Genomic DNA, 23,506 nt, shown 5'->3' with positions numbered 1-23,506 from the left:
TATATATATATATATATATATATATATATATATATATATATATATATATATATATATTCATACACATTTGTCTTACTTTCTTTTTCGTTTTTTTCTTTCTTTCTTTGTGTCCCGGCTGCCAAACGAGTGGTTGCGAGTTCGAAACTAGCGACAGCATTCCAATTTATTTTTACATTTTTGTATTTTTATCTTCAAGTTTTCTTTTCAACTCGCTCATTCCATTTTTTTATTATTCCCGTCCTAGGAAGGGCAATTTAAACCTAGTTGAAACATATCCTAGTTTGATGCGGTGTTGTTTTCGAGCTTGTACACTCAACTCCGTGTGAACTCAGCTGTTGCAGTATACATGTTTGAGGTAAACAAACGACACACGTATGATTTATGATTTCGCTCAAATGGATAGCCTCATCTTAATAATGAACTTTAGTGAAATGGCTAACCATAATGTGATAAATAAATAACTAAAACCAAAGATAATAAACATTGAAGTTCAATGAATAAAGACAAAATATCAGTCAAAAATTATCAACCTAATTAACCTGACAATTCACTTATTATTTATGGACCGAACATTAACAGGTCTCTGACAAAACCATCTTCAAATATTTGCAATCTGATTGTTGTTCTTTCATAAGGTTTTCTCATATCATCATTTTCCGCCAATTTGCAACACTATTGAAGAAATGACATCGTTATCATTTAGTAGACATAATGTTTCTTTTAACATAGTCAAATGGAACAGATTGGTATATCAATACAACAAAATAATGCTTTCCACGGCTTGTTGTTTCCGATTTTTGTTCCGTTTAATCGCATATAAATTCATGTAAAATGTAACCTGATACAAAACATAAACAAATAAAATGCCACCCCTCCTAAATAAACTCCCATTGAATTTACAAATCGTTGTCATAACTGTATGTGTTATAGATGTATTGTTTGCATGTATTATATACGGGGCAGTAACTCCTTCTACATTCTTAATATAGTGTGGCCTTCCACTACCTCAATATAAATTGTTTGTGAGTGTGTGTGTGTGTGTGTGTGTGTGTGTGATTTGGATTTTTGACGTAGCTTTAACATTTTGTTTAGTGATATCGCTACGATATCTGCAGCGATGCAGTTTATAGTGATGTCTAGCACTGGGGCATCGTGCCGCAGACAAGTAGCATGATGTCCCATCCAGTCACATTATCCTGACACCAGGCCTACCAGTCCTAACACTAACTTCTTAAAGCTGAGCGCCAAGCGAGGTAGATGTTAGTACCATTCTTCTAAGTGTTTGGTATGACTCGGCCGGGGATCGAACTCACGACCTCCCGCATCCGGGTCAACATAATGTGGTGTAATTGTAGATTATATTCCAGACTTCAAAATAAAAATAGTATGAATGCAAACCAAAAGTACTAATATTGTATAATGAGGCAAAAGCTGCAAAACAGTTAGATGAAATGTAAAACATTTCCCAAGTTCGACCTAAAGCAATGTCTTAATCAGAGGTCAGTAAAAAAATGCGCTCTCTCTCTCCGTCTCTCTCTCTCTCTCTCTCTCTCTCTCTCTCACACACGCACATACAGACATACATACATACATACATACATACATACATACATAGACATATACATAGTGAAAAGCGTAGGACATGAAGTATTTACATTTTGACACTCAGAAGCAAAACTATCCAATAACAACTAAGAGGTCCTACATTATAACAATCCATTATAATAACAGAATAAGTAACAACATGTCATTAATGGAATCTATTATCTATGAATTAGGCGAATACATCAGATGCAGGTTAGCAGCACTTTAGCAGTATACGGCATATCCACGTCATTGGCAGCATTTTGGGTTTCATAGGGTATAAGTATCTGTATGAGTGCATTATTTGTCACTTTGAACTTTTCATGACGGATACAATATCCATCACAGGAGCCGAAAATAAGAACGAACTTTCTTTGCAAGGGAAGTTGGTGGAAGGACGTAATAATAATAATAATAATATCAGCAATGACAACAGCAGCAGCAACAACAACTTGATATCACTAGAGGAAAGTAAGGCTGAGCGAACTGGAAATAAACTGACGTATGGTCGCTGAAACAGAATACGTCTGAACTAGACATTTTCGTTCAAGACAAATTCTCAATATGTTCACATTTGCAGTATTCAAAATATCCTTATATGGCCTCGTTCATTTTCAGTCCATTTCTTTCTCAAAACAATGGCCAGTATTTAAAGCGAGTGAACAAATTTTCTGGCTGAGATGAGATGGTTGGCGAGTGTTGTTGTGGCCTTGTTTCTGATATGTGATTATTCATTTTTTTTTCATTAAAGTAAACTGTTTGGCCATCATATTGCACGGGATAATTCTTGCACCGCATAGATGCAAATGACGATCTTATTCATTCATCCTAACGCATGTCGTTGCGTTTGTATATCCATCCTTCTGTAGTATATATTGAATTGATCTGAGCATCCGCAATGATTTTGTTTTTGCCAGAAACTCGCGTTCAACAACAGGTTTCTCTGGACTGAGACCGGTTTAGGCATTCTGCCCACTAGGCTTTTAATCGTTCATGTTTTCAGCGGAAACGTTCTTTATACATACATCAGCCTGGTCCTTTTCTTTTCCTTACGGCTTATATTTTATACAAGGTTTGTGGGTGGTCTGGAAGCGGTTAGAATAAGGTATATTTAAATTTCAAAGGATCGTATTCTTGGCATTTCATTCGAACTGTCTGATGTATGGTTAGTTATCTTGTGATGGGATGTAGGTTTTGTCTTTCTCATAGCCCTGTAAAGAGAGAAATAAGGATTTCATGACATCGATGATTCGTCATTCTTTATCATCCGTCAATTATATTTCCTAATTCACATTAACATTACACTCTTTAAAATACAAGGGAGAATATCTCCTAAGATTTTATTAGGTGCCATAAATATTGTATCACTTTTCTAACGTTATGATGTAGTTTCGTACATGTATTTTAAGAGGGTCATACGTTACGACCCTTTACCATGTTATTCCGTCTGGTCGACATTGGTCGGCTTTAGATCGACCTGCGTGATACCCTTGTTACCGTACACCATCGACTGATGTATCGCCTTCACGCGGGATTCACCACCCCCACCCCCCGCTGGCACTGTTAATTTGTGTATACATGCTCTACTTTAGCCCATACCCAATACACATTGTCATACTAATCTCCATGATGGCATATGGCGTCCAATTCCCGGACCATGAAGATGACCTTCCTTAAAGAAAGTCATAGCTACTCCCGCCATTTTTCCCGTCATTGATTGCATTTCTTCACTTTGAAATTCAGAACATTGGGCAGAAACCAAAATTCATGTCAACTTTATACTCTTTAAAGTTTTCTTGTTAGTCCATGGAAATATACTTTCAAGATGAACACCGATATCAATTTGAGACTTTGCATAGATAAGGGCAATTATCTGTGTCTTATCAGGTGAGATATGTTGTTGTTTATGTCAAATTACGCTGCATTCGTTCATATATATATATATATATATATATATATATATATATATATATATATATATATATATATATATATATATATATATATATATATATATATATATGTGTGTGTGTGTGTGTGTGTGTGTGTGTGTGTGTGCGTGTGTGTTTTCGAATTACATCTTAAATATGGTTATTCCAGTTTCTATCACTCGTAAGGATCACACTGATATTTCAATGGCCATGAATATTGATATCCTAGTAAGCATAATTGTCCCTGATATCCTTAAAATAAAGAAAAAGAATATTGATACTATCGTTTCTAGACGCACTTGTAAATTAGCCTGTGTACTGACAAATGGGCAGACCTTGTACACTTTTGATGGAGTATCTATATACTAGTATTCGGGGACACTGTCTTCACACTATGTTACAAATAGAGTGAGGAAAACAAGGTACCTGACAAAATAATTATATAAAATATCATGTAACATTGCGAATGGACAGTAATGGTCTCATTTCATCTGAAATAATGAAAAGTCAGTTGTCAGCTTTGGAATACTGAAACGTATTCCTTGCTCGCCTAGATTGTTATATACGAAAGATACGTAGAGATCTAATTTAAGTTTTAGTAGTCTATATAAAGGAATCAAAGGCGAAAAGAAGTCGCTGCAGTCGGTTTCACGACAACTATTATGTAAATATTAATTACTAGACCAAAGGAAAATACTTTTTTTATGCAAATATAGAAATTAACCTCGATAACTGTTAGTATCATAAATAAAGAATGTACATATAATTCGTGAAGTGTCAAATTTTGAAGTACAGAAAATTTAAAGTTGAATGCATTTAGCAATTAAAGGTATCGCAATTAAGCCAGGAAAGTCTTTTTGAAGGGTCACCCTGAACTTTCTTCGTTCATCTGGCCCTATGTCGGTGTAAACCTCAAAGGAACAATATTTCCGACCCAGTGAAATTGACCGGGGTATCTTAAAACGGTACTTAGAAGTAAACATTTAAGCTACCAACCCTAACCGCTTGGAAGGAACCTATGTCCACTTATCACATTTTCAAAGGGAAAACTGTCACGCACTGTCGTACACAGATTCCGAGCTGTCTAAATCTGATGAAAGAAATTATTTCTTTTGGGAAAGGTTAGGGACCCTTGCCTACGCTTGGGTAGAAGAAATTAGGGCGTACACTTTAGAGCAATCTGACTATAAAGTGACGACCCTAGTGTAAATTCTTCAGTCTGAAATTTTCCTAGAAGAGGAAACTTTGTCTCGACTCCGTGGAAGCCTAAGATTAGTGCTTTCCTCGTGAAACGAGAAAAGGGACCAGTCGGTCGTCGTGTAAAAGGAAAAGAATGTTTAATGCTAGGACGCGCAAGTCCTGAAAATACAGCGACGAGGTACGCAATTTTAGTTTCACGTAATATTCTATTATTTGATTGTTTGTTTTATGAAAATGGGTTTCCTATGACTAGGTTTCTATACTATGTATCGTTATTCAATTCATGGAAATGCTTTGATGTTAGAGTTGTTATGCAACTTGCTGTATTCAATTTCATGGAAATATGTTGATGCTCGAGTTATTATGCAATTTATTTTATTCAATTTCTTGGAAAGTGTTGATGCTAGAATTGTTATGCAATTTACCTTTTTAATTATACAGTTATTAGTTCATTGGTAGAAATGATTGCATGCTATCCAAGTGTTCATATGTGCAAGATTTCATAGGGTTATATGAAACAACTTCATTTATTGTTAGGGCGATACAGAACATCGTGAGTTAACGATAATTACCTAATTATATATGATTTTGTAATGCTTCGATAATCTTGTAGTCAAGGAATGCCATGAGTTACATTTCGTTTGAATTACATGCAATAGTGATCGAACATGTAGTAGCATAGGTACATTAATATGGTAATACTTAGTAGTCACGTGGTAATTTAAGACTTGCCGCTGGAAAGCGAGGTCAATGTCCTACCGTACTAAGTCAGAATTTACGCGGTGTGTGGATAGCCACAGGTTCTGAATAACGATTAAGTGAATTGTAGTATGTGCCTCTGAACAGAAAGTATACAGTCTTATGGGGTACATTTATCCTTTAAGGAACAACTTTCGGACAGAAGGACGAGACAGTCCAAAGACAGGAGTACCGGAAAGAAAGAAAGAAGGACGAGGTCAGAGTTAAAGGACCAGGACGTCCATGAAGGGGCAGAACCTAGAGTTTGGAAGGATGAACTAGGAGACGTTGATATACGGTCAAAGTGAATGAAGGTGATGCAATCAGTCGTGTTAATTGGACACACCTGTTAAATTCTACTTATATAATCTAACGAATTTGAATTACCGTTTTAATTTGTTCTGATTAAATTTGTTATTTCCCTGTCAAAAGGGGGCTCGTATTGTTTATTTCTTCTCAGTATTCTCGCTCAGTTCTCTGTTGAAATTCCATTCTTCTTTCACTCCCGCCGGACTATAATACAGAGGGAGGTCATCCTCTGGATAACGCAGCCAAACTCAATTAACCACCCCTCTTTAAAAGAGGGCGACGTTACAAATTTCCATCATCGTATTCGAAGAATCATACTTCAACAAGATCGAAAATCGGATATTTATAAACACGTAGTATATTTATCTCTTGAGCAAAATTGCAAAAAATCGATTGTTATTTAATTATCCAGCAATATTTATCTTACCTAAGGCATGTACAATATTTTGTTGTTTCAAATGTGCAGTGTGCAAGGATAAGAGACGGGTTACAGTATACGAAATATCAGACTGAAAATCAAGGAACGACCAAAGAAATTTCAAACACTACATTAAAGATGACAGTGGATGTAATACAATTGTCATGTGTACAGGTATTGCTTTAACAAAGACTTAAAGTATGCAAAAAGTAAAAAGTGACAAATATACACTAATTAAACATACTTTTATAAAACACGTATTGACATAGTCAGGGCCAGATATGTCTTCGGTCGGAGGTAACTCTACCCTGGCTGCTTCATCTGTAAATAATTGTAAACGGTGAGTTTTATTTAATAACTTGCACAGGTTTACGAAGCTGTAGGTCGAAAAGGATAAAATGTGGTTCATAAACAATAAATATAATTGTAAACAGGCGACAGCAACACCCCCAATTCTGGATTGACCACGAGTAATTCATGCACTACACGTATCGTTTCTAAAGTAATCGTTATGAACACCTGAAGCTGAAAATTTTAAGGCCTATGGTTTACTCAGATGTAATATTAGCATGATCGTTTGATATTATCAAACATATGAGCAAACATTATAAGTTTATTTAAACAATTAACCTTTCTATTTCAGCGATAGGGATAACCAGAGAAGAAATACTTACAAGCGCATATTCCTTTGTGTAGGTTCTTCTTGGCGTTTACCGACATCTGTGCAATAGTCGTACTGGATTGGGGGTTCTTGGGCAATTTCTAAAGTTAGAGAAACTGAACTTATTAGACTTCATAGCTGTGTTTTAATTACACTTGAATTCAATATATATATATATATATATATATATATATATATATATATATATATATATATATATATATATATAATTATCTCGTTCACACGTGAATTTCTATGTTGCGTCTATTTTAATCTGTATACCGTGCTAGCATTCGATTTAATAGTTTAAACGCACAGTGTCATCTCATTGCTACTCGACTTACATAATGTGCTGTACACGAAAATGACTTGTCATCGAACCGGTAATACTCACTTCAAAAGTTTTCATAAAAGTAATAATTTAGAATGATAACCTTCCCAGGTGTTTGATGAATCTGTTAATGCGCGATCGTTATTCGTTTTTATTACTTTGCAGTTACATTCAGCTGGCAAAGAAATAATTAGCACGTGAAGTATGATACAATTTATGTAGAACGTAAAAATTAAGCACTGAAACAGGAATAATTAACGCTCGTGCGAAAACGGGATCCTTGCGGCAACTGGCACAGACCTTAATCGTAATCATGGATCAAAGACGTCAGATATTAATACAGTCTTCTCTTTCAAAGCGTCCTAAAGAGTACTATCGGGAAGATGTCGTCCATTATTTTAAAATCAAATTACCTCAAATTCATTTTCAAGATCGTTTGAGTTGCATTCATTGCTTCTGATATAATCTGGAAGGTTAGCTAGCGGTACACAGGTTTTCTTCAACTCCACTCCATTGTAATAAACATCCTTTTCTGACTTGCTAGATTGGGTTATTTGATTGTTTTCATAATGGGTGTCGAGTCCGTAGGTATCTTCGTGACTTCTACCAATGTTCGCGTAAGTACTACTGTTAGTGTGAATGATGTGGTCGTATTCATGTTCTGCATTCCCTGGCCTACCTGTAAGAGTTTGACGTCATCATTAATTGTTGAAAAAATACGTATTCAGTATTGAGTTTAAGGTGGTGATAGTGTGATACCAACGATGGTGCGGGGGGTGGGGGTGGGGGTGTCGGAATTATTGTCGCAAGGAGTGTCATATTGCTACACGCCATATTGGACAACACTGAATGCGAATTTCAGATGAGAAAATATGAAAAGTTTGTAAAACATATACATGACAATTCCTACAGAAGCAATTAACCGAGCATTAAGTAGGGACCTCGAATTTACGGGAAGTAACGATCAGTTTTAAATATTTTATTCTAACAGTTGATAAGGAACGATTTATACATGAAGGTTGATACCATAGAAGAATACCAAATGCAAACTAAATACTTCATTGGTTACTTGTATCAAAGATTAAGAGAGAAAAGTTTTATGACTCAGTATTTCAATAATGGAAAATGATTTTTCTCAACGGTTACAAAATGTATATTTATTTTTGATGGAGATTGGATACAAAAGACTTTTTCGATCTGGTCTTTATCATCTGTCCAACCTTTCTGTGGAGCAAGAGATACGACAGAAATTGATTATTCAAATATGGAAAAGTGATCCCGAGAGACTCAGGGTATAAAATGGATAAGTCTTTAAAGGATGAAAAACAAATCAAATCCCGTAACTAAACCATCTTTGAATGATAGGCTCTTTCAAATATCGATATTGGTGAAATTACTATAACTGAGTAATCAACGATTTTATACACGATTACACGTTTTCTGGTTGTCTGTTATAACTAAGAGAGAAAGGTAATACGAACGTGGCTTGAAGTAAATCACTTAATAAAAGGAGAACGTGAAGATGCTTTGAAATAGAACAAGGAAAAAGAACTTTGATGAGACTTGATTTTCCTTTCCAATATAAAGTACTTGTACCGAACCCTTTGTGTCCGTGTGCTTAGTACACACTATCGGTATACATTGCCTTCGTCGAAAAAAAAACAAAAAACAAACAAACAAAGCAAAAGCAGTGTTGCGGTTTTCAGACGTAGATGTAACGTCACTTATTTAAATTATTATCAAAGACGTAAATATTATCATGATCCATCAATAACGCTATTTTGTTTATTGTGATGATGTTCATCTAAATCATTACATCACTTTAATAAATTAATTTCCTGGTAACATTACCTATGTTCAAAAATTACAATTTATTTAATTTATAAAGTTTCGGTTCTTTTTTATTACACGTGTTTTTCATTGGCCACACTTTCTTTCTATCGTTAACAGTGCGAAATGAATATTGTTTGCCCTTAACCCACAGATCTCTATTACTGGTGTGCCATTTAGTTCATCCATCTAAAATTGAAGGAACTTTTGTATTACTCTTGTGTTACGATAAACTAATTGAATTTTGAATGGTCACTATTGTCGTTGAACTTGATCTCATCCGCCCTCATGTCACTGTAAATGGGTTGTTGTTTTTTTTCGTTGTTTTTATTTTTTTTTTGTTGTCCCAAAATAAATACACATTGAATCGGCATCAACCATGCGTAGTCTCTTTTTATCACCGTATTTGTCTTTCAGGACTCTGAAATAGATTTCATATTTTCTACCATTCATTTGAAAAGCTCTAACACTGTAAAAACATTCCAAATAGACTTCTTTAGCTGGATCTTTTAGTTCGAGAGAATGAATACCACCATGTCACCGTGAAGAATATGTCTCTTGTCAAATGGCTTATCATTTTCTATTACAAAACGTATTTAAATTTGGTCGTATAGTCACCATTGATCTCTTCTGGAGATTCTCTATTTGCATACGCTTTGTCGCACACGGGTATTCACTTCAAAGTATGTCTTTAGCCAAGGTTGTAGTCCAAACAAGATAGCCCTGTTCATCTTTGTCAGTTTTAGGACAAGTTTTGAGCTAAAGTTTAAAGCTTATGTAACTATCGCAGAAAAATCTTTGGTATTCAGTCTAAACCTTACGTACACCTGGTCTCGTAACCCTGCAATCATTTAGCAATTTTGATTGCAATGTAAATAAATAATTTGTACGTGGTACAATTTTTTCCGGTGCAAGAGGATGGTCTTTAAAATAGATGTACAGTTGTGTTGGTACGAGCATATCGACTTCTGAAATCCAATGTATATCATTAAAATTGGGGTTGGTTAACAAGTTTTTCTCTAGCCAACTGATATGTTCCTCATTTTTTCATATAATTTTTTTTACAGGCATGGATTGGTTCATGACCTAATCATACGAATTATGGGTGTCTGTATACGATATATCATTTTGGTTTCGTCTCATGGTATTCGGTATCGTATCGTTTTTTTTTTTTAACCTGCCATCAAACTTTGTCCTTACTTCGTTGGTGGCATTGTCTCTCCAAGGCAAGATTTGACCTTCTGGGATTCGACAAAGTAAGCAAGGCCTTCCGACAGGAGAACGTGTTTTTATACATATAATTTTTTTCTTTGATTTTGCATATATATGTGGGAGCATACTAATTCCACCATGAATTCCACTCTATCAGTTTCTACTAGCACTTGATCTTGAACGGATCCAGTCTAATAAAGTGGTGGGTACGTTTTGTAATGTTTCGTTCCTAAACTCCTCAAAAATATCGCAAAAGTTGATAAGTCCTTTTTTGGCTTAATATTTATATAGGACACCGAACGTGTTCCATTTGAAAGGTCTCATCAGGTCGTATACATACTAGAAATCACCTGATACGTCTGAATCGTGCAGACGAGAATAAAGCATTTCTTTAGCTAATTTGTTTCTTTCATCGTTTTGCATTTTATATATATATATATATATATATATATATATATATATATATATAGAGAGAGAGAGAGAGAGAGAGAGAGAGAGAGAGAGATATCTTCACATAATTTTGCTCATTTATGATAGAACTTACATTTTGTATGCCAACATGATACCTATTCATTTAATCAAATATAATTGATTTTCAACATGCATATATTTTTATGTCTACTTGCCTAATGAATTTGCTGCCAGTTATTTAATACGCATTTACAGAAATTGCAAATTAATTCTCAATTTTTGTCATGGCATGTAAGTTTGCATGACATCTATCAAACCAATGACTTATCCTAGCATCACCATATTTCCATGGTCTGTGAGGATTGGGGTGGGGTTTATCGTAGATTCAACAAGAAGGCAGTTTTCATGTCATAAAGTGATAATGCAAATGTGAAAATAATGTTTAATGACATTACCTAGTTCACCGCTGTTTATTATATTCATAGGTCTTGTTCCGTGGTAAAAGTTTTTGTACTTAGTTTTCTTACACAAATTTACATAACTATTTCTAGTGGAATCAAAGCTTAAAATAATTTATGTTACATTGAACATTTTATTATTTTCTACATTTTAGTAGGTCAGCGAGTTTTTCTTAACCCCATGTGTTGCCTCGGCTATCAGAGAAACAAACCACTGAACAAAGACATCTACTCAAAACCAACTGACCAACTGAAAATCACCAGTATGTTCTCCAGTCTAGCTGTCAACCAAAAGCATCGCTTTCGGAACATTCTGTACAGCTAGGCTCTTAGGATACGCAAAATTTGCTCAGACGCTGGTGATGTATGGGCTTACCTAGTTTTGTTTTGCTGTTCTATCAGTCCGATTTGGAAGACTTTTCATTAATATTGATAATGGGTTCTGCATATTCATAACGACCACAACGGATCCTTTTATGTAGATTTGATTGTGAGGTCTGTTCTGTCTTTCAATGAATGTATGCCACCTTTCTGTTCTCTGAGCTAGCTGAATATCTGCTAGCATGGTTGAAGTGTCGTTTTCAATTGGGATGATGAAGGCTTCAAGATTTGTATTTAAGATTTGTTTTGGGTCCAACTACTTTTATTTCAGAGCATAGGTTGGTCGTGACTGCTGTCTCGATATAATTAATTGTTAGGATGCAGGGCAAAATGGATTTTGAGTTTCAGTCGGGGTCTAAAACCTTTAGTGTCCCTTTTCCAGCTTAATTCGGTTGTGCGTTTCTGGACGCGGGAAGAAACTCAAATATTTCGATAAAAGTTTTATATCTGCCACTGTAAGTTGTGCCTTTGAGAGATTAACCACAATTTTAGTAACAGCTGAAAAACTTTGCGTTCTGGATTGTTCAAGTTTCCTTCTTTCACGGTGCGAATGAGGACAATGAGCCTCGACAATATAATTTCCATATCATTGAAAAACTACTGTGAAATATTCAAAGAAAAACAGTTTTTTTCTTCTTCTTCAAAATCAAATTTATTTTGAAATAATCTGCTTTAATTATAATCTGTTTTAAACAAACTCCAACATTTTCGGCCACCCACCCCCAGCGATATGATCTCGCTAAGGTCGCTACAGCATGTATATATATATATATATATATATATATATATATATATATATATATATATATATATATATATATATATATATATATATATTACTGAAAAATATAAATTCCTTACATTCTTCGCGGTTGCGAACAATAGTAGTATAGACAGCGGTTCTGCCACCATTCGATTGCTGTAGCGACGTTTCCTCCATTTTGTTCTTCAAGGTATTTTCTCGTCTGTAACATGCAACAAGTGACAGTAACTATCAAAAAAAAAAACACAAGAAGAGAGAGTACTACGTCAAAATTCCTATTCATAAACTAAAAATACTACTCTAAATATTTGCATAGTAAATTATTGAAGTCAATCTCTTCTTAAAGACGCTCTTGGCAATGTTTTCTCGTATGTTTTATATGTGGGCCCTCTCTGACTTTATCTGTTTTGAATTTAGTTGCTGGACGGAGGTCATATTTACTTGCAAATTTATTCGAAGGCGACAAGTTTTATGTAATAATTCGTAGTGTAACATAATGATTGCATATTTAGAATTTATTGCAAGTTGACTCACGTTTAGTATTAAAAAAACTGACCTTTTTCGAATTACGAGAAACACAACTATCGCTACCACCAAGCACAACGTAAGGACGGTCCCAACGGATACACCTATGACCACGCCTTTTACGGTCGTTTCACGTGTCATTTTCCAATCTGCTGAATAATAATAATAATAATAATAATAATAATAATAATAAAGTAATTTGAATATGGTTTTCTCGGACCGAAAACTCATAGCATTGTTAATTGCATTACATTTAATCTTCATTTTTTTAAACGCCTCAGACCATTAAACAAATCCTTTCGTCATATAGTATTTATACAGTAGTGAGTAATCGCCATATTAAACACACAGTTAACATTTTCATTCACAATGTAACGATACACGTTACTGTATGCACAAGGATTATTTTGAAATAATACTGGAAATACATTTTAGACGGAGATCAAATATTATCATTTCTGTCCCTGGAGTAAAGGTGGCAGAAAGGCAACCCAGAACTGACCAGGACATAGACCGCTGCCATTGTTAGAAGTTTTATTTACCTCTGAGTGATCAGATAGAAACCAGTAGTTTCGTCCAGAACAAGAATCTTAGCATTCTGGGTACAATTAACAGAGACATAATTTTATTTCATCAGCCTTTGAGCACATATATAATTTATTAGGCATGCATTATATTTCGTCAGTGATTATATATATATATATATATATATATATATATATATATATATATATATATATATATATATATATATATATATATATATATATGTGTGTGTGTGTGTGTGTGTGTGTGTTTGTGTGTGTGTGTGTGTTAACCTGCTTGTGTAGTCCAATTATCACAAGTATCAACTTCATTGATAAAATGTAGATGTTTAGGATCTAAATACAACTTTTTTCTCTTCAAAGTTTATACATTGGAGTTTTCCATACCATCTCTTTAATTTTGCAGTTTGGCATAAAATATGTACACTTGATACCTGATATAAAGAAAATGACAAAATAGATGAGAACAAATAGAAAAAGTGAGACCTATAGTGCAATTGTCTCCCTGCCAGCTGGTAAGGCATCCATGAATACACTGCGCTGTCTTAATATCACAGGCACCATCACCAAAACAATTTCCGCACTCCAAAGAACAATTCAATGACCAGCTACCCGCCTCGCATTTCAGACAATTTCCATTTCTTATATTGCACTCGGTGCCTTGTGCACAATATTCACAGCTTTGGCTGCATCTGCTACCCCATCTTCCATCCGGGCACTGCTTGCACTCTCCACTCTCAATATAGCATTCGGTATCTTTTGCACAATAGGTACAGTTCTGGCTACATTTCCTATTCCATTTTCCGGTCGGACATTGCGTACAGTTTCCACTGTCTTGGTCACATATCGTACCAGTTTTACAGTAATCACACGACTGATTACAAAATCCATCCCACCAACCGTTCATACACCCATCTTCACAGACACCAACTGTTATGTTACATTTCCTATTAATGCAGTTCCCACAAGTTTTGTTGCATTTAACTCCCCATTTGCCATCTTCGCAAATCTCACATTTCCCAGAGTCTTTGTCACATTTTGTGCCATTCTCACAGTAATCACACGACTGATTACAAAATCCATCCCACCAACCGTTCATACACCCATCTTCACAGACACCAACTGTTATATTACATTTCCTATTAATGCAGTTCCCACAAGATTTGTCACATTTAACGCCCCACTTGCCATTTTCACAAATCTCACATTTGCCAGAGTCTTTATCACAGTTTGTGCCAATCTTGCAAAAAGAACACAATGAAGAACAATTTTTGTCCCACCATCCACCTTGACATTGGCCGGGACATCTTCCTGTTATTTGGTTGCATTTGTCTCCGCTAATGCAGTTCCCACAAGATCTAGAACATTTGAGTCCCCAGTGGTTCTCATCACAGATCGGTAAGCAAGTGGCAGTTTCGGGAAAACAGTACGATCCAGTGTCGCATTTATGACATCTTTCTGGGCATTTCCCCTCGCCATCTAATAGACAGTCTTAAAAAAAAATTTACGACAAGTAGTAAAGAGAGGTAGAAAGATAACAAATAATTCATTAAATTTCCTCGTAAATCAGGTTTCTTCAAATATTCTCTAAATCACTTAAATGCAGATTGTTATATTCTCGGGCATTTCCCGACAAAAGAGTTGCATTCTGCAGTGACTATGAAAATGAGGCTTCAGCAATTGGGCTAAATTAAGAGATTACTTTGTAGAACGCATTACTATATCAGAAATCGTGATTTATATCGGTTGTATATTTGATGGACTCTAACAAGCTTATATTAATTCTTCGCTCGCTGATATAAATACAACTTTGTACACAGATTTAAGTGTTATTAAATTTGTCAAGCAAGCAGTAACTACATTTTGGTCGGACCTGATGAATTCTTATGCACAGCATCAAAAAAGGTCTACTTACAATCACATCGGCGATTTGTTCCGGTCCAATTGCCCAAACAATCATCATCGGGACATGTTCCCTCGATTTTGTCCGATCCCACGATGGCTGATTTACAGTAACATGACTTCTCGCATTCCCATCCACACTGATTTACAAGGCAGTCTGATACAACACAGATGGAATGTGTGATGTAATGTGTGATTTGGTTTTCAAACGTAGCTTTAATAATTTTTCAGTCATATTGCTAAGATGTCTGCAGTGTGGCAGTTTATTGTGACGTTTAGCACTGGGGTATCATGCCGCAGACATGTAGCATGATGTCCCATCCAGTCACATTATCCTGATACCAGGCCGACCAGTCCTAACACTAACCTCTTAATGCTGAGCGCCAAGCGAGGCAGCTGTTAGTACCATTTTTGTAAATCTTTGGTATGACTTGGCCGGGGATCGAACCCACGACCTTCCGCATCCGAGGCGGACGCTCTAACCACTATGCCACCAGAGCGGTACAAACATGGAATGATGTGATAATCAAGTATTTATGGTGCAGCATGGTCAATAGTAAACAGCCGAAGAGATCAATTAACCTTATGAACATGAATTAGTTGGTTGACAGAAAAAAGCAACAAATAGCATTTAATTATCTAATAATAGCTCTGTATGCCATCCAAATAGTACAGCTCTACATAAACACTTGCATGCAAATTATGCTGCTTCTGGTGAGCAAAGCAGTCCTCGATGTAAAAAAAAAATATTAAATTTTGAAACAGAACAGAAAGAATAAGACGAGGAAGTTAATTTGAAAAGTTCTTCTGTAGAACATGAATTCATACCTCCAAACACAAAGACTTCGCAAAGACTCATGACTCTTGGGTTCGTTATATTACCACTTAATTCTATGGATACAGAATCGCCTAGTGCTGATGAAAAGTCTATAACGTTTATGTATAATCCTGGGTTGATATTTGGAGCATTATAGACAGTCGTTTCTGTAGACTTGAACGAAAACTTGACTTTAAATCCTGATAACATGGCTGCAGAAGAAAAAAACGAATCAATGTTTTGTCATCAAACTCGTCGAAAAAATGAATTTAGATAAAGCAAAATACGTGTATATATTCGCACATCTCACATTTTGCGTGCTTCTAATCAGTCAATATAATTTTTAAATCGAATATCAATGAATGCATTTCAGCTGACTTTGCAAGTTCAGGTTTATGCTTATAATGCTGAAAGGACGTTAAACTATGATTTCATTTGTCAAGATATCTTAATTTCAGAGAAGTATGGACAGTTACTGTCGACTGGGTTCAACGCTACAGTAGCATCAACCTTCTTATAATAATAAGATATAAATCAAATGAGGCAATGCTGAGTGCAGGGGAACAGTATACAATATATTTCTATAGAAAAAGAAAGCTATTCTGCTCTGATGGCTTTTTAACAGCTGCAGAAAACGTACTTTATAATGCAAATAAATAAATTATAACTCTTTAACAAGGGATAAATTAGATAATGACAAAACAAGTGATGAGATTAACAGTTTAGTTCTTTGCGTGTTTGCTGCAACAGTGACAGCATAAAAGAATACAGAGATGTATCTAAATGCATTGTAAATGATTCACAAATGTTTTCGTAACTTGACTGTCATTAATATTGTACATCTTAGCCACGATAGTCTGAACATTTAGAAGGGGTCAGCTGGCAAAACCTGCAAACATAAATAATTGAAATGATGGCTTCTAATCGTCTATTTTGATGAAAATAGGAAAGGTACGTGGTGTGCATCAAAACATTCTGGTCTTCTTGCAACAAAATCAGAATGAATTAACATCATCACAGTTCTTATAGACGAATTGTTAATAATAATAATAATAATAATAATAATAATATTATTATTATTATTATTATTCCTCAAAATAATGTCCAACAATCACTTATATCTTGGCATGTATATCCTAAGTAATAAAATCAATGAAAAATAAGTTTAATACTATCTTCAAATGTGGAGGATTTGATTTCCATTCTCAGTTCACAGGAATTGGGTTTTGTTTTAATCTGCTTACCGCAAAGTTATTAATTTAGAGAATATTTTTAACTCAAATTACACATGAATAACGTAGGAAGGAACTGTATTACATGTAAAGCAAATACATATCCTGTAGCAATTTAGAATACATGAATGTAGTACGAAGTGGAAATATTGGTATCTACTTTTATTTTAATTTTTGGGAGGAGGTATATGAAACAATCCTATGAACCATCAATGGAAAATTATTCATTGATAAAGGACCACTATTCTACATGTGTTATATTTTATCATAAGTACTAAGATACTGGTGAACATGTTCGGGGTGGGGGTAGATTATGCTATGAGTTTTGAGCTCAAAGATCGTTTAAATTGTTTATGCAAATATCAAAGTATAATACAATTAAACGCTTCTTCATAAAGCATGATATTCTTTGTAATGTTCTTAAGGGAAAGGTCGAATTACTATGCAATATGCTTTCCAATTACCTTCACCCCACCGCCAATTCTCGGCCTCCTGTAAATATTGACTGCTCCCTAAAAGCATACAGTATTGTAATTGAATTACCTCCATTGAATAATCGGTTCACAATATGAATCTGATTGATGAAAAACTCTTGACTCAGATCTACTTTCCACCAAGGCGAAGAGTAATCAATAGAAAGATTCGTGTGAGTACAGGATCCGTCAATGAAGTCCGGACTGGTCCCACCATCCACTCCCAATTCAGCCCAGCCGTCTGTTTTATCTCCTGTTGCATTTCTTGTTGAAGATTGTGTGCTGTTACGTCGATACGCCAAGTTGCGACCTTTTGTGAATTAGCATAATTGAAGAAATGTTATAAAATTCGAAACAAACGAACTCTGTAGTGCACGTTCAGCAAGATACAATTAAGTAGCTAAGCTATGGTTTTGAAATGCAAGGCCCACAATGATAATAAACACTAAACAATGTGTACAGTGATAAAACGTAAAAATCTAGTTTTTGTGACCGTTTTGAAGAGTTATCTGAATGAAGATGTCACATCGACGGATACGATTCTCTCAAGGCTATATTATAAAGAGTTTAACCTTTAACGGTGAGTTGATGTTAGTATTACACCGTTTACTTGACACAACATATACACAAATGAGGTTAATTTGCATTTTCTGGAAAAGTTGCATATGAATGAAACGACTGGACTTTTTAATACAAGTTACCTTTCCAAAAGAAGCCCAATAACACACGTTTGCTTTGTTCTTTTACGATCCACGATTGTAACACATCGTGGCTTTTCGACAAAAATAGCATCTTAAATCTTTGGTTATACCCGATGTAATCGTCAAGCCAGTATCATAGGCCGGCAACAAGGAAAAACGAGTCTCCCAAACAGGAACTAAGTGATGTAATTCCCACAACATTGACGTCATTCCCATGATGGCCAATTTTGAAACTTCCTCCTGAACTGTACTGACTGGGAGGTAACCTCACATTGGCACGGTGTATCATGGGAATCAAGAACGGAATTTCCGTAGTTTGTCTAAGATGGATTGATACTGCGTAAATAGCCGGAATATGGTGAAGAACTCAGTCACATGCTAGGTTGTTGTTGTTGTTGTTATAGGGTTTAACGCCATTTTTCAGCACAAGATATGCTATAAATGGCGGCCAGTATAAATGGTGGAGGAAGAACCCGGGAAAACCCCGGAAAGAACCATCGAAGCTGATTGCAAGCTGTCTCACGTACTCACATTGGCCGAGCCCGAGACTCCAACTCACGCAGCCAGAAGTTCGATGGCAGTGATCCGTAACGGTGAGCGCTTTAGACCAATCGGCCAGTCTGGGACTCCAGACACTAGGTAAATTAGAACCATGTCAAAAGTATTATGGTACCTTTTTGGAATTATTCTCACAAATCCAGTACAAGACAGTTCTCTATTAAATTCATTCTTGAGAAAAGAAAATGGAAATTGTTTCGGTCGAGAACAATTCATGTTTGAAGTTCTATAAGGAATGCTATTGTGGCAAGTGAATTGCACCTGACGCTACTTGGTAAACAAATTAAATGTATACGTGATGGTGTATATTATTCGTTATGTAGTTTGTTAGTGACCTTACACGAGATTTATGCTGTCAGTGCGCAATTCGTATTTAACGAGGCGCTCGTGCCGAGTTCATTTACGGATTTGTCCCACAGAAAATTCATTGCATTCGACTGAAATGATAGCGACAAATACAACGAACTTAGTATATTGAACGGGACTCGTCAAAACTTTAAAAATTGACATCTTGCTTTTTATCGGCAAGATATTCCCGAAAGGCATTTTGCAGCACAATTGTTTTTATTATTTGATGGTATTGTCATACTTGACTTTTCTCCCTTTTTCTCACAATCTATGTCGCTTTAAGATCTCCGAAGCGTTTAGTTGTCATTGTAAAGAATGAAAGAGCGACCAATGACATTGACAAAATTTAATATGGCTGTCGTTCGCTGAATACGAGTTATACGGTATACGGGATGTCACGGAAAAAGGCAAGAAAAAAAATGTTGGTAATGCCTTGGAAACATTTTGTGCAATTGATTTCGTAGATGCGTACAACGTTACCTAGGGTCGTTTTCCTTTTTCTTTGCTTATAATGGTCACTTATAATGCATCTCGTAGTTCGCTCGGAGCGAGATGCTCATATATCACGACGTGTATGGGTACTTTACCCCCGGTTCTCACACTATTTTATATTTATAGGAGGCATAGTATTGTATGCAGGCACAGTGATTTTGTAGATCTTGACTGGAAGTGTCTATAGTGGACGATTTACTACAAGGGGCCCCGAGTAGCCGAGTGGTCTAAAGCGCTTTCCGCTACGGCTCACTGCCATCTCACCTCTGTCTGCGTCGGTTCGTGTCTAGGATTCGACAAATGTGGGTATGTGAGAAAGCTTGCCAGTAGCTTCTCGTGGGTCGGTGGTTCTTCCCGGGAATTTCCCGGGTTCTTCCTCCACCATTAATACTGGCCGCCATGCATAGCCTATCATGTGCTGAAAAATGGCGTTAAACCCCATAACAACAACAACAATAACTTGTTACAGCTATAGGGTAAGTAGTACATTATACACAGGACAAATTTATAATTGTATCTGTATTTTATATGCCTCATATCGATATGCCGTTCTTATCTTTCATTCTCGTAGTTCATTTAACTTTAGAAAATTGTACAGTGTTTGGGTATAGAAAATTATCGTTTTAATGAAATTCATCGTTAAGGGCTTTATAATGAGGTAGAAAATGTATGGTAGCATGCATTGCATGGATTTTGTTTTTCTGCAATGTTTAGTGTAATTCTCTGTATTAGTTATGATTTAAGATGTGTTCATATTTTAGTATCGTTAACGTTTATTCAATGCAGTACGATGGTCGCTTTGGTCTGTTGACAGCTGAATGGGCTGGAAGTGCTTGAAAAGGCTGAATAGGCTGACAGCGAAGCTGATAAGGCTGACTGCATGGCAGTATGTAGCTCATGACGTAGCGTGACCGGCAGTGAAACAGCGTAGTTGTAATAGATTAACCAGCAACAAATTGGTGGTGCTGTATGTGTAGCAGCAAGACGCGCCTAGTGGCAAATTAGCTTGCAAGGGCAGCGTAATTTGTAACAGAAATTTGTTGAAAAATATGGATTCCTGATTGTTCAAAAGGACAGTGAACAGTGACGTGAGACTTTGGTGAAAGCTTAACTGTGTAGTTTTTATTCATATTTGACAATGTATTTAACTTTTCAATTACATACACAAAAAATAGAGAAGGCTGAACTGAAGCATATCTGGGACAATCTGTTAACATCGCTCACCATTCCATCTAACGGTGTTGACAGTCAGTAGAGATCACAGTCAGTCTGCTGATGAAGTCCTTAGCTTCAGGTTAGCTTTCTTAATTGTTTTAATGTATGTAAATGAAAAGTTAAATACATTGTCAAAAGTGACTTGTGATTATAACACTACATAGTCCTATGAAGCCTACTTAATATCACGTGTTTAGGCTCGAATAAACAGTAAGACAGGAAAAATGAAAACAACAAGCTTTACAAATAATACAATACAATTCATTTTCGTGGAAAAATTCTGTGAAAATGAAAAAAATATGAACTTACGGTTTTATAGAATCAAATCCAAAAATAATCGAAGTATAATCGACGAATACAATTTTTGAAGTCCTAATAACAAAATGTTCTACTGATTTCAAGTTTGAATCCCGACGAAGAATACAAGATGGAAGATGATCACCCATGCTGCAATATGTTGTGTTGATGTCTACAGTTCCTTGTAGAAACAAGAATTATCACTCCGGTTTTGGAAATCTAAATAATTTCTTATAAGAACTGTCTTTGATTAAGAATCTCACATGAGCACATGTATTTTCCAGAAAAATATAACAGAATTAATCCTTTTGAATCCAAGTAATTTGAAATAACTCCAAACAGGACTGAGAATAAATCTCTAAAACATAGGTTTTATTGTATTCTAAACGTAAAGAAGGGGTCACGTGATCATCTTCTCGAAGCTTATAGAAACTACGTACTTGTTAAAGGTCAGGTACACACAGTGTGACCCTGACGAAAACCAATCATTTTACTCTAAGACACACAAAATTATAAAAAAATGTTTACATCTTAAATACGAAGTCCCATCATGACCTTGACAATAACAAATCATTTTAAAATAAAAATATAACTTGTTTACATGGATGCTACAAATTTTGAAACAAGGTCAGGATTTAGATCAACACCTGGTGTTTATAAACTAACAGTCAAGGTCAAATTATTTTCTGAAAACAGTATCATCTCTAGTGAATCAATTTACATTACAATGCCTTGTAATAAAAAATAAAAAAATAAAACTGACAAATAATTAAATTGAAATAAATATATATTAAATCAGATATAATTAAATCAAATATACATAACATTATCTTTAAATCACACGGTTGCGTGAACCATACTCATTTTGAAAGCATTCGATTTTAGGAATCATATTCATCTTTAAAGCATGCGATTTTATCAACCACATTCAGCATTGTTATATCTTACATGATTCGTACTGTTTGAGTGTTTTTTTTTCATCAAATATTCAGTATGGTAGTTTCCTATCACTTTAGTGGTTGTTTTTATTTATTCAAATGGTTACGAATCTTGTATCTAGTGAATTGTCAGTAAGGTATGTAATTGTTTCCGCTTTTCGTGATAACTTCTTGTCAATATTTTTATTTTCATTTCATAAACTCTCATTCATTTGTATAAATTTTGTTCGGTGTTTTCTTACTCGATCCAAAATCCACACGGTTTCAATCCTGTCACGCGGCATTTATACGGTTTCCAAGTCAACTAGCTTTTTCAGTAGTCTTCCAAGATATTTATATGGGTTGGGATAATCCAGTATTTTGGAGGTGTTTTCGGTAATTGGCGGAAAGGACTGAGGGTGTTCCGAATGCCTTATCAACAACCGCGAGGATGAAGACAATAAAAGTTTTAATATCTGTTAGCAACTCTCCAGCAAAAGTACGTGAAAAATTATCCTTATCCGGTGATTACAGTAAGGTGCAATATCAGCCGATCGGTGCAACAAGTGTAGTGATACGAATTATATGTCGAAATTAGTCATCAAATTAGTCTGCATAATCAATTTTAAATAATTATTAAATTTGATTAACGTTTAGAAATCCATATGCCCTACATGGGGAGACCATATCATCTGTATCCGTAACCATACCTCACTGGGTAATGTTTGAGTAGTACAGACCCTCCGGATTATAAAGATCAAATATAAATGTGTAAGAAGACGAACGAAAGAAAGAAAGAAAATAACTGCCAAGTCCGTTATATCTTGATAAGGAGACAAAGAAGTATCATATAACATCCTTTAATTTTACCTACTTGTTCCTGATCCGGTTAGAGTCATTTCGTCTTCAAATTATAGTTATAAAATATATACAAAACAATATTCACCTCCGAATATTCGCAGGTCACACAGCATCGCCCATGTCAGATTGCCTAAAATTGATATCCTGACGATGGACCCATATATCTCCCCTGTGCATGAGATTTGAATCTCAAGATTGGTCAGAGTGAATCCACCGTTGTTAATACAATACTGACCACTGGTGACGGAACTGTTCTTTACTTCGACTTGAAATGGTTGATTGTAATCTAACAATATATAAGATTCAGGTGTAATTCGTCTCCAGATATCCTTGATTTAGCTCGTTCTTGAAAAACTTGTGTGAAACAAAGAAAATGTGTTTGAATATCTTTAATAA

The 23,506-nt window shown here is 35.3% G+C and overlaps 1 protein-coding gene and 1 long non-coding RNA gene across 2 annotated transcripts in view; both read right to left on the bottom strand.

Annotated features, from left to right (window-relative positions):
• Positions 1 to 1,747: 1,747 nt before the first annotated feature.
• On the bottom strand, positions 1,748 to 6,510 carry LOC149798119 (uncharacterized). The gene is made up of 2 exons (XR_016421961.1): positions 6,425 to 6,510; positions 1,748 to 2,795 (listed from the first exon to the last, which is right to left on the bottom strand). It is a non-coding gene; the product is annotated as an uncharacterized LOC149798119 (long non-coding RNA).
• Positions 6,511 to 7,405: 895 nt separating this feature from the next.
• LOC149798118 (uncharacterized) overlaps positions 7,406 to 23,506 on the bottom strand; it is a 34,017-nt gene continuing 17,916 nt past the window's right edge. Inside the window, exons 4-11 of the mRNA XM_089960845.1 lie at positions 23,196 to 23,396; positions 17,792 to 18,031; positions 16,028 to 16,228; positions 15,213 to 15,356; positions 13,784 to 14,788; positions 12,784 to 12,904; positions 12,326 to 12,429; positions 7,406 to 7,851 (exon numbers count right to left, since the gene is read on the bottom strand). Coding sequence (XP_089816971.1) covers positions 7,577 to 7,851; positions 12,326 to 12,429; positions 12,784 to 12,904; positions 13,784 to 14,788; positions 15,213 to 15,356; positions 16,028 to 16,228; positions 17,792 to 18,031; positions 23,196 to 23,396 — 2,291 coding nt within the window. The 3' untranslated portion in view covers positions 7,406 to 7,576. The remainder of the gene's footprint in view (positions 7,852 to 12,325; positions 12,430 to 12,783; positions 12,905 to 13,783; positions 14,789 to 15,212; positions 15,357 to 16,027; positions 16,229 to 17,791; positions 18,032 to 23,195; positions 23,397 to 23,506) is intronic.

This window comes from Sinohyriopsis cumingii, chromosome 6 (genome assembly GCF_028554795.1).
Source record: "Sinohyriopsis cumingii isolate HCF-2022 chromosome 6, ASM2855479v2, whole genome shotgun sequence".
NCBI classification, from domain to species: Eukaryota; Metazoa; Mollusca; class Bivalvia; order Unionida; family Unionidae; genus Sinohyriopsis; species Sinohyriopsis cumingii.
Note: the sequence above shows the minus strand (reverse complement) of the source record. Positions and strands in the feature narration are given on the sequence as shown.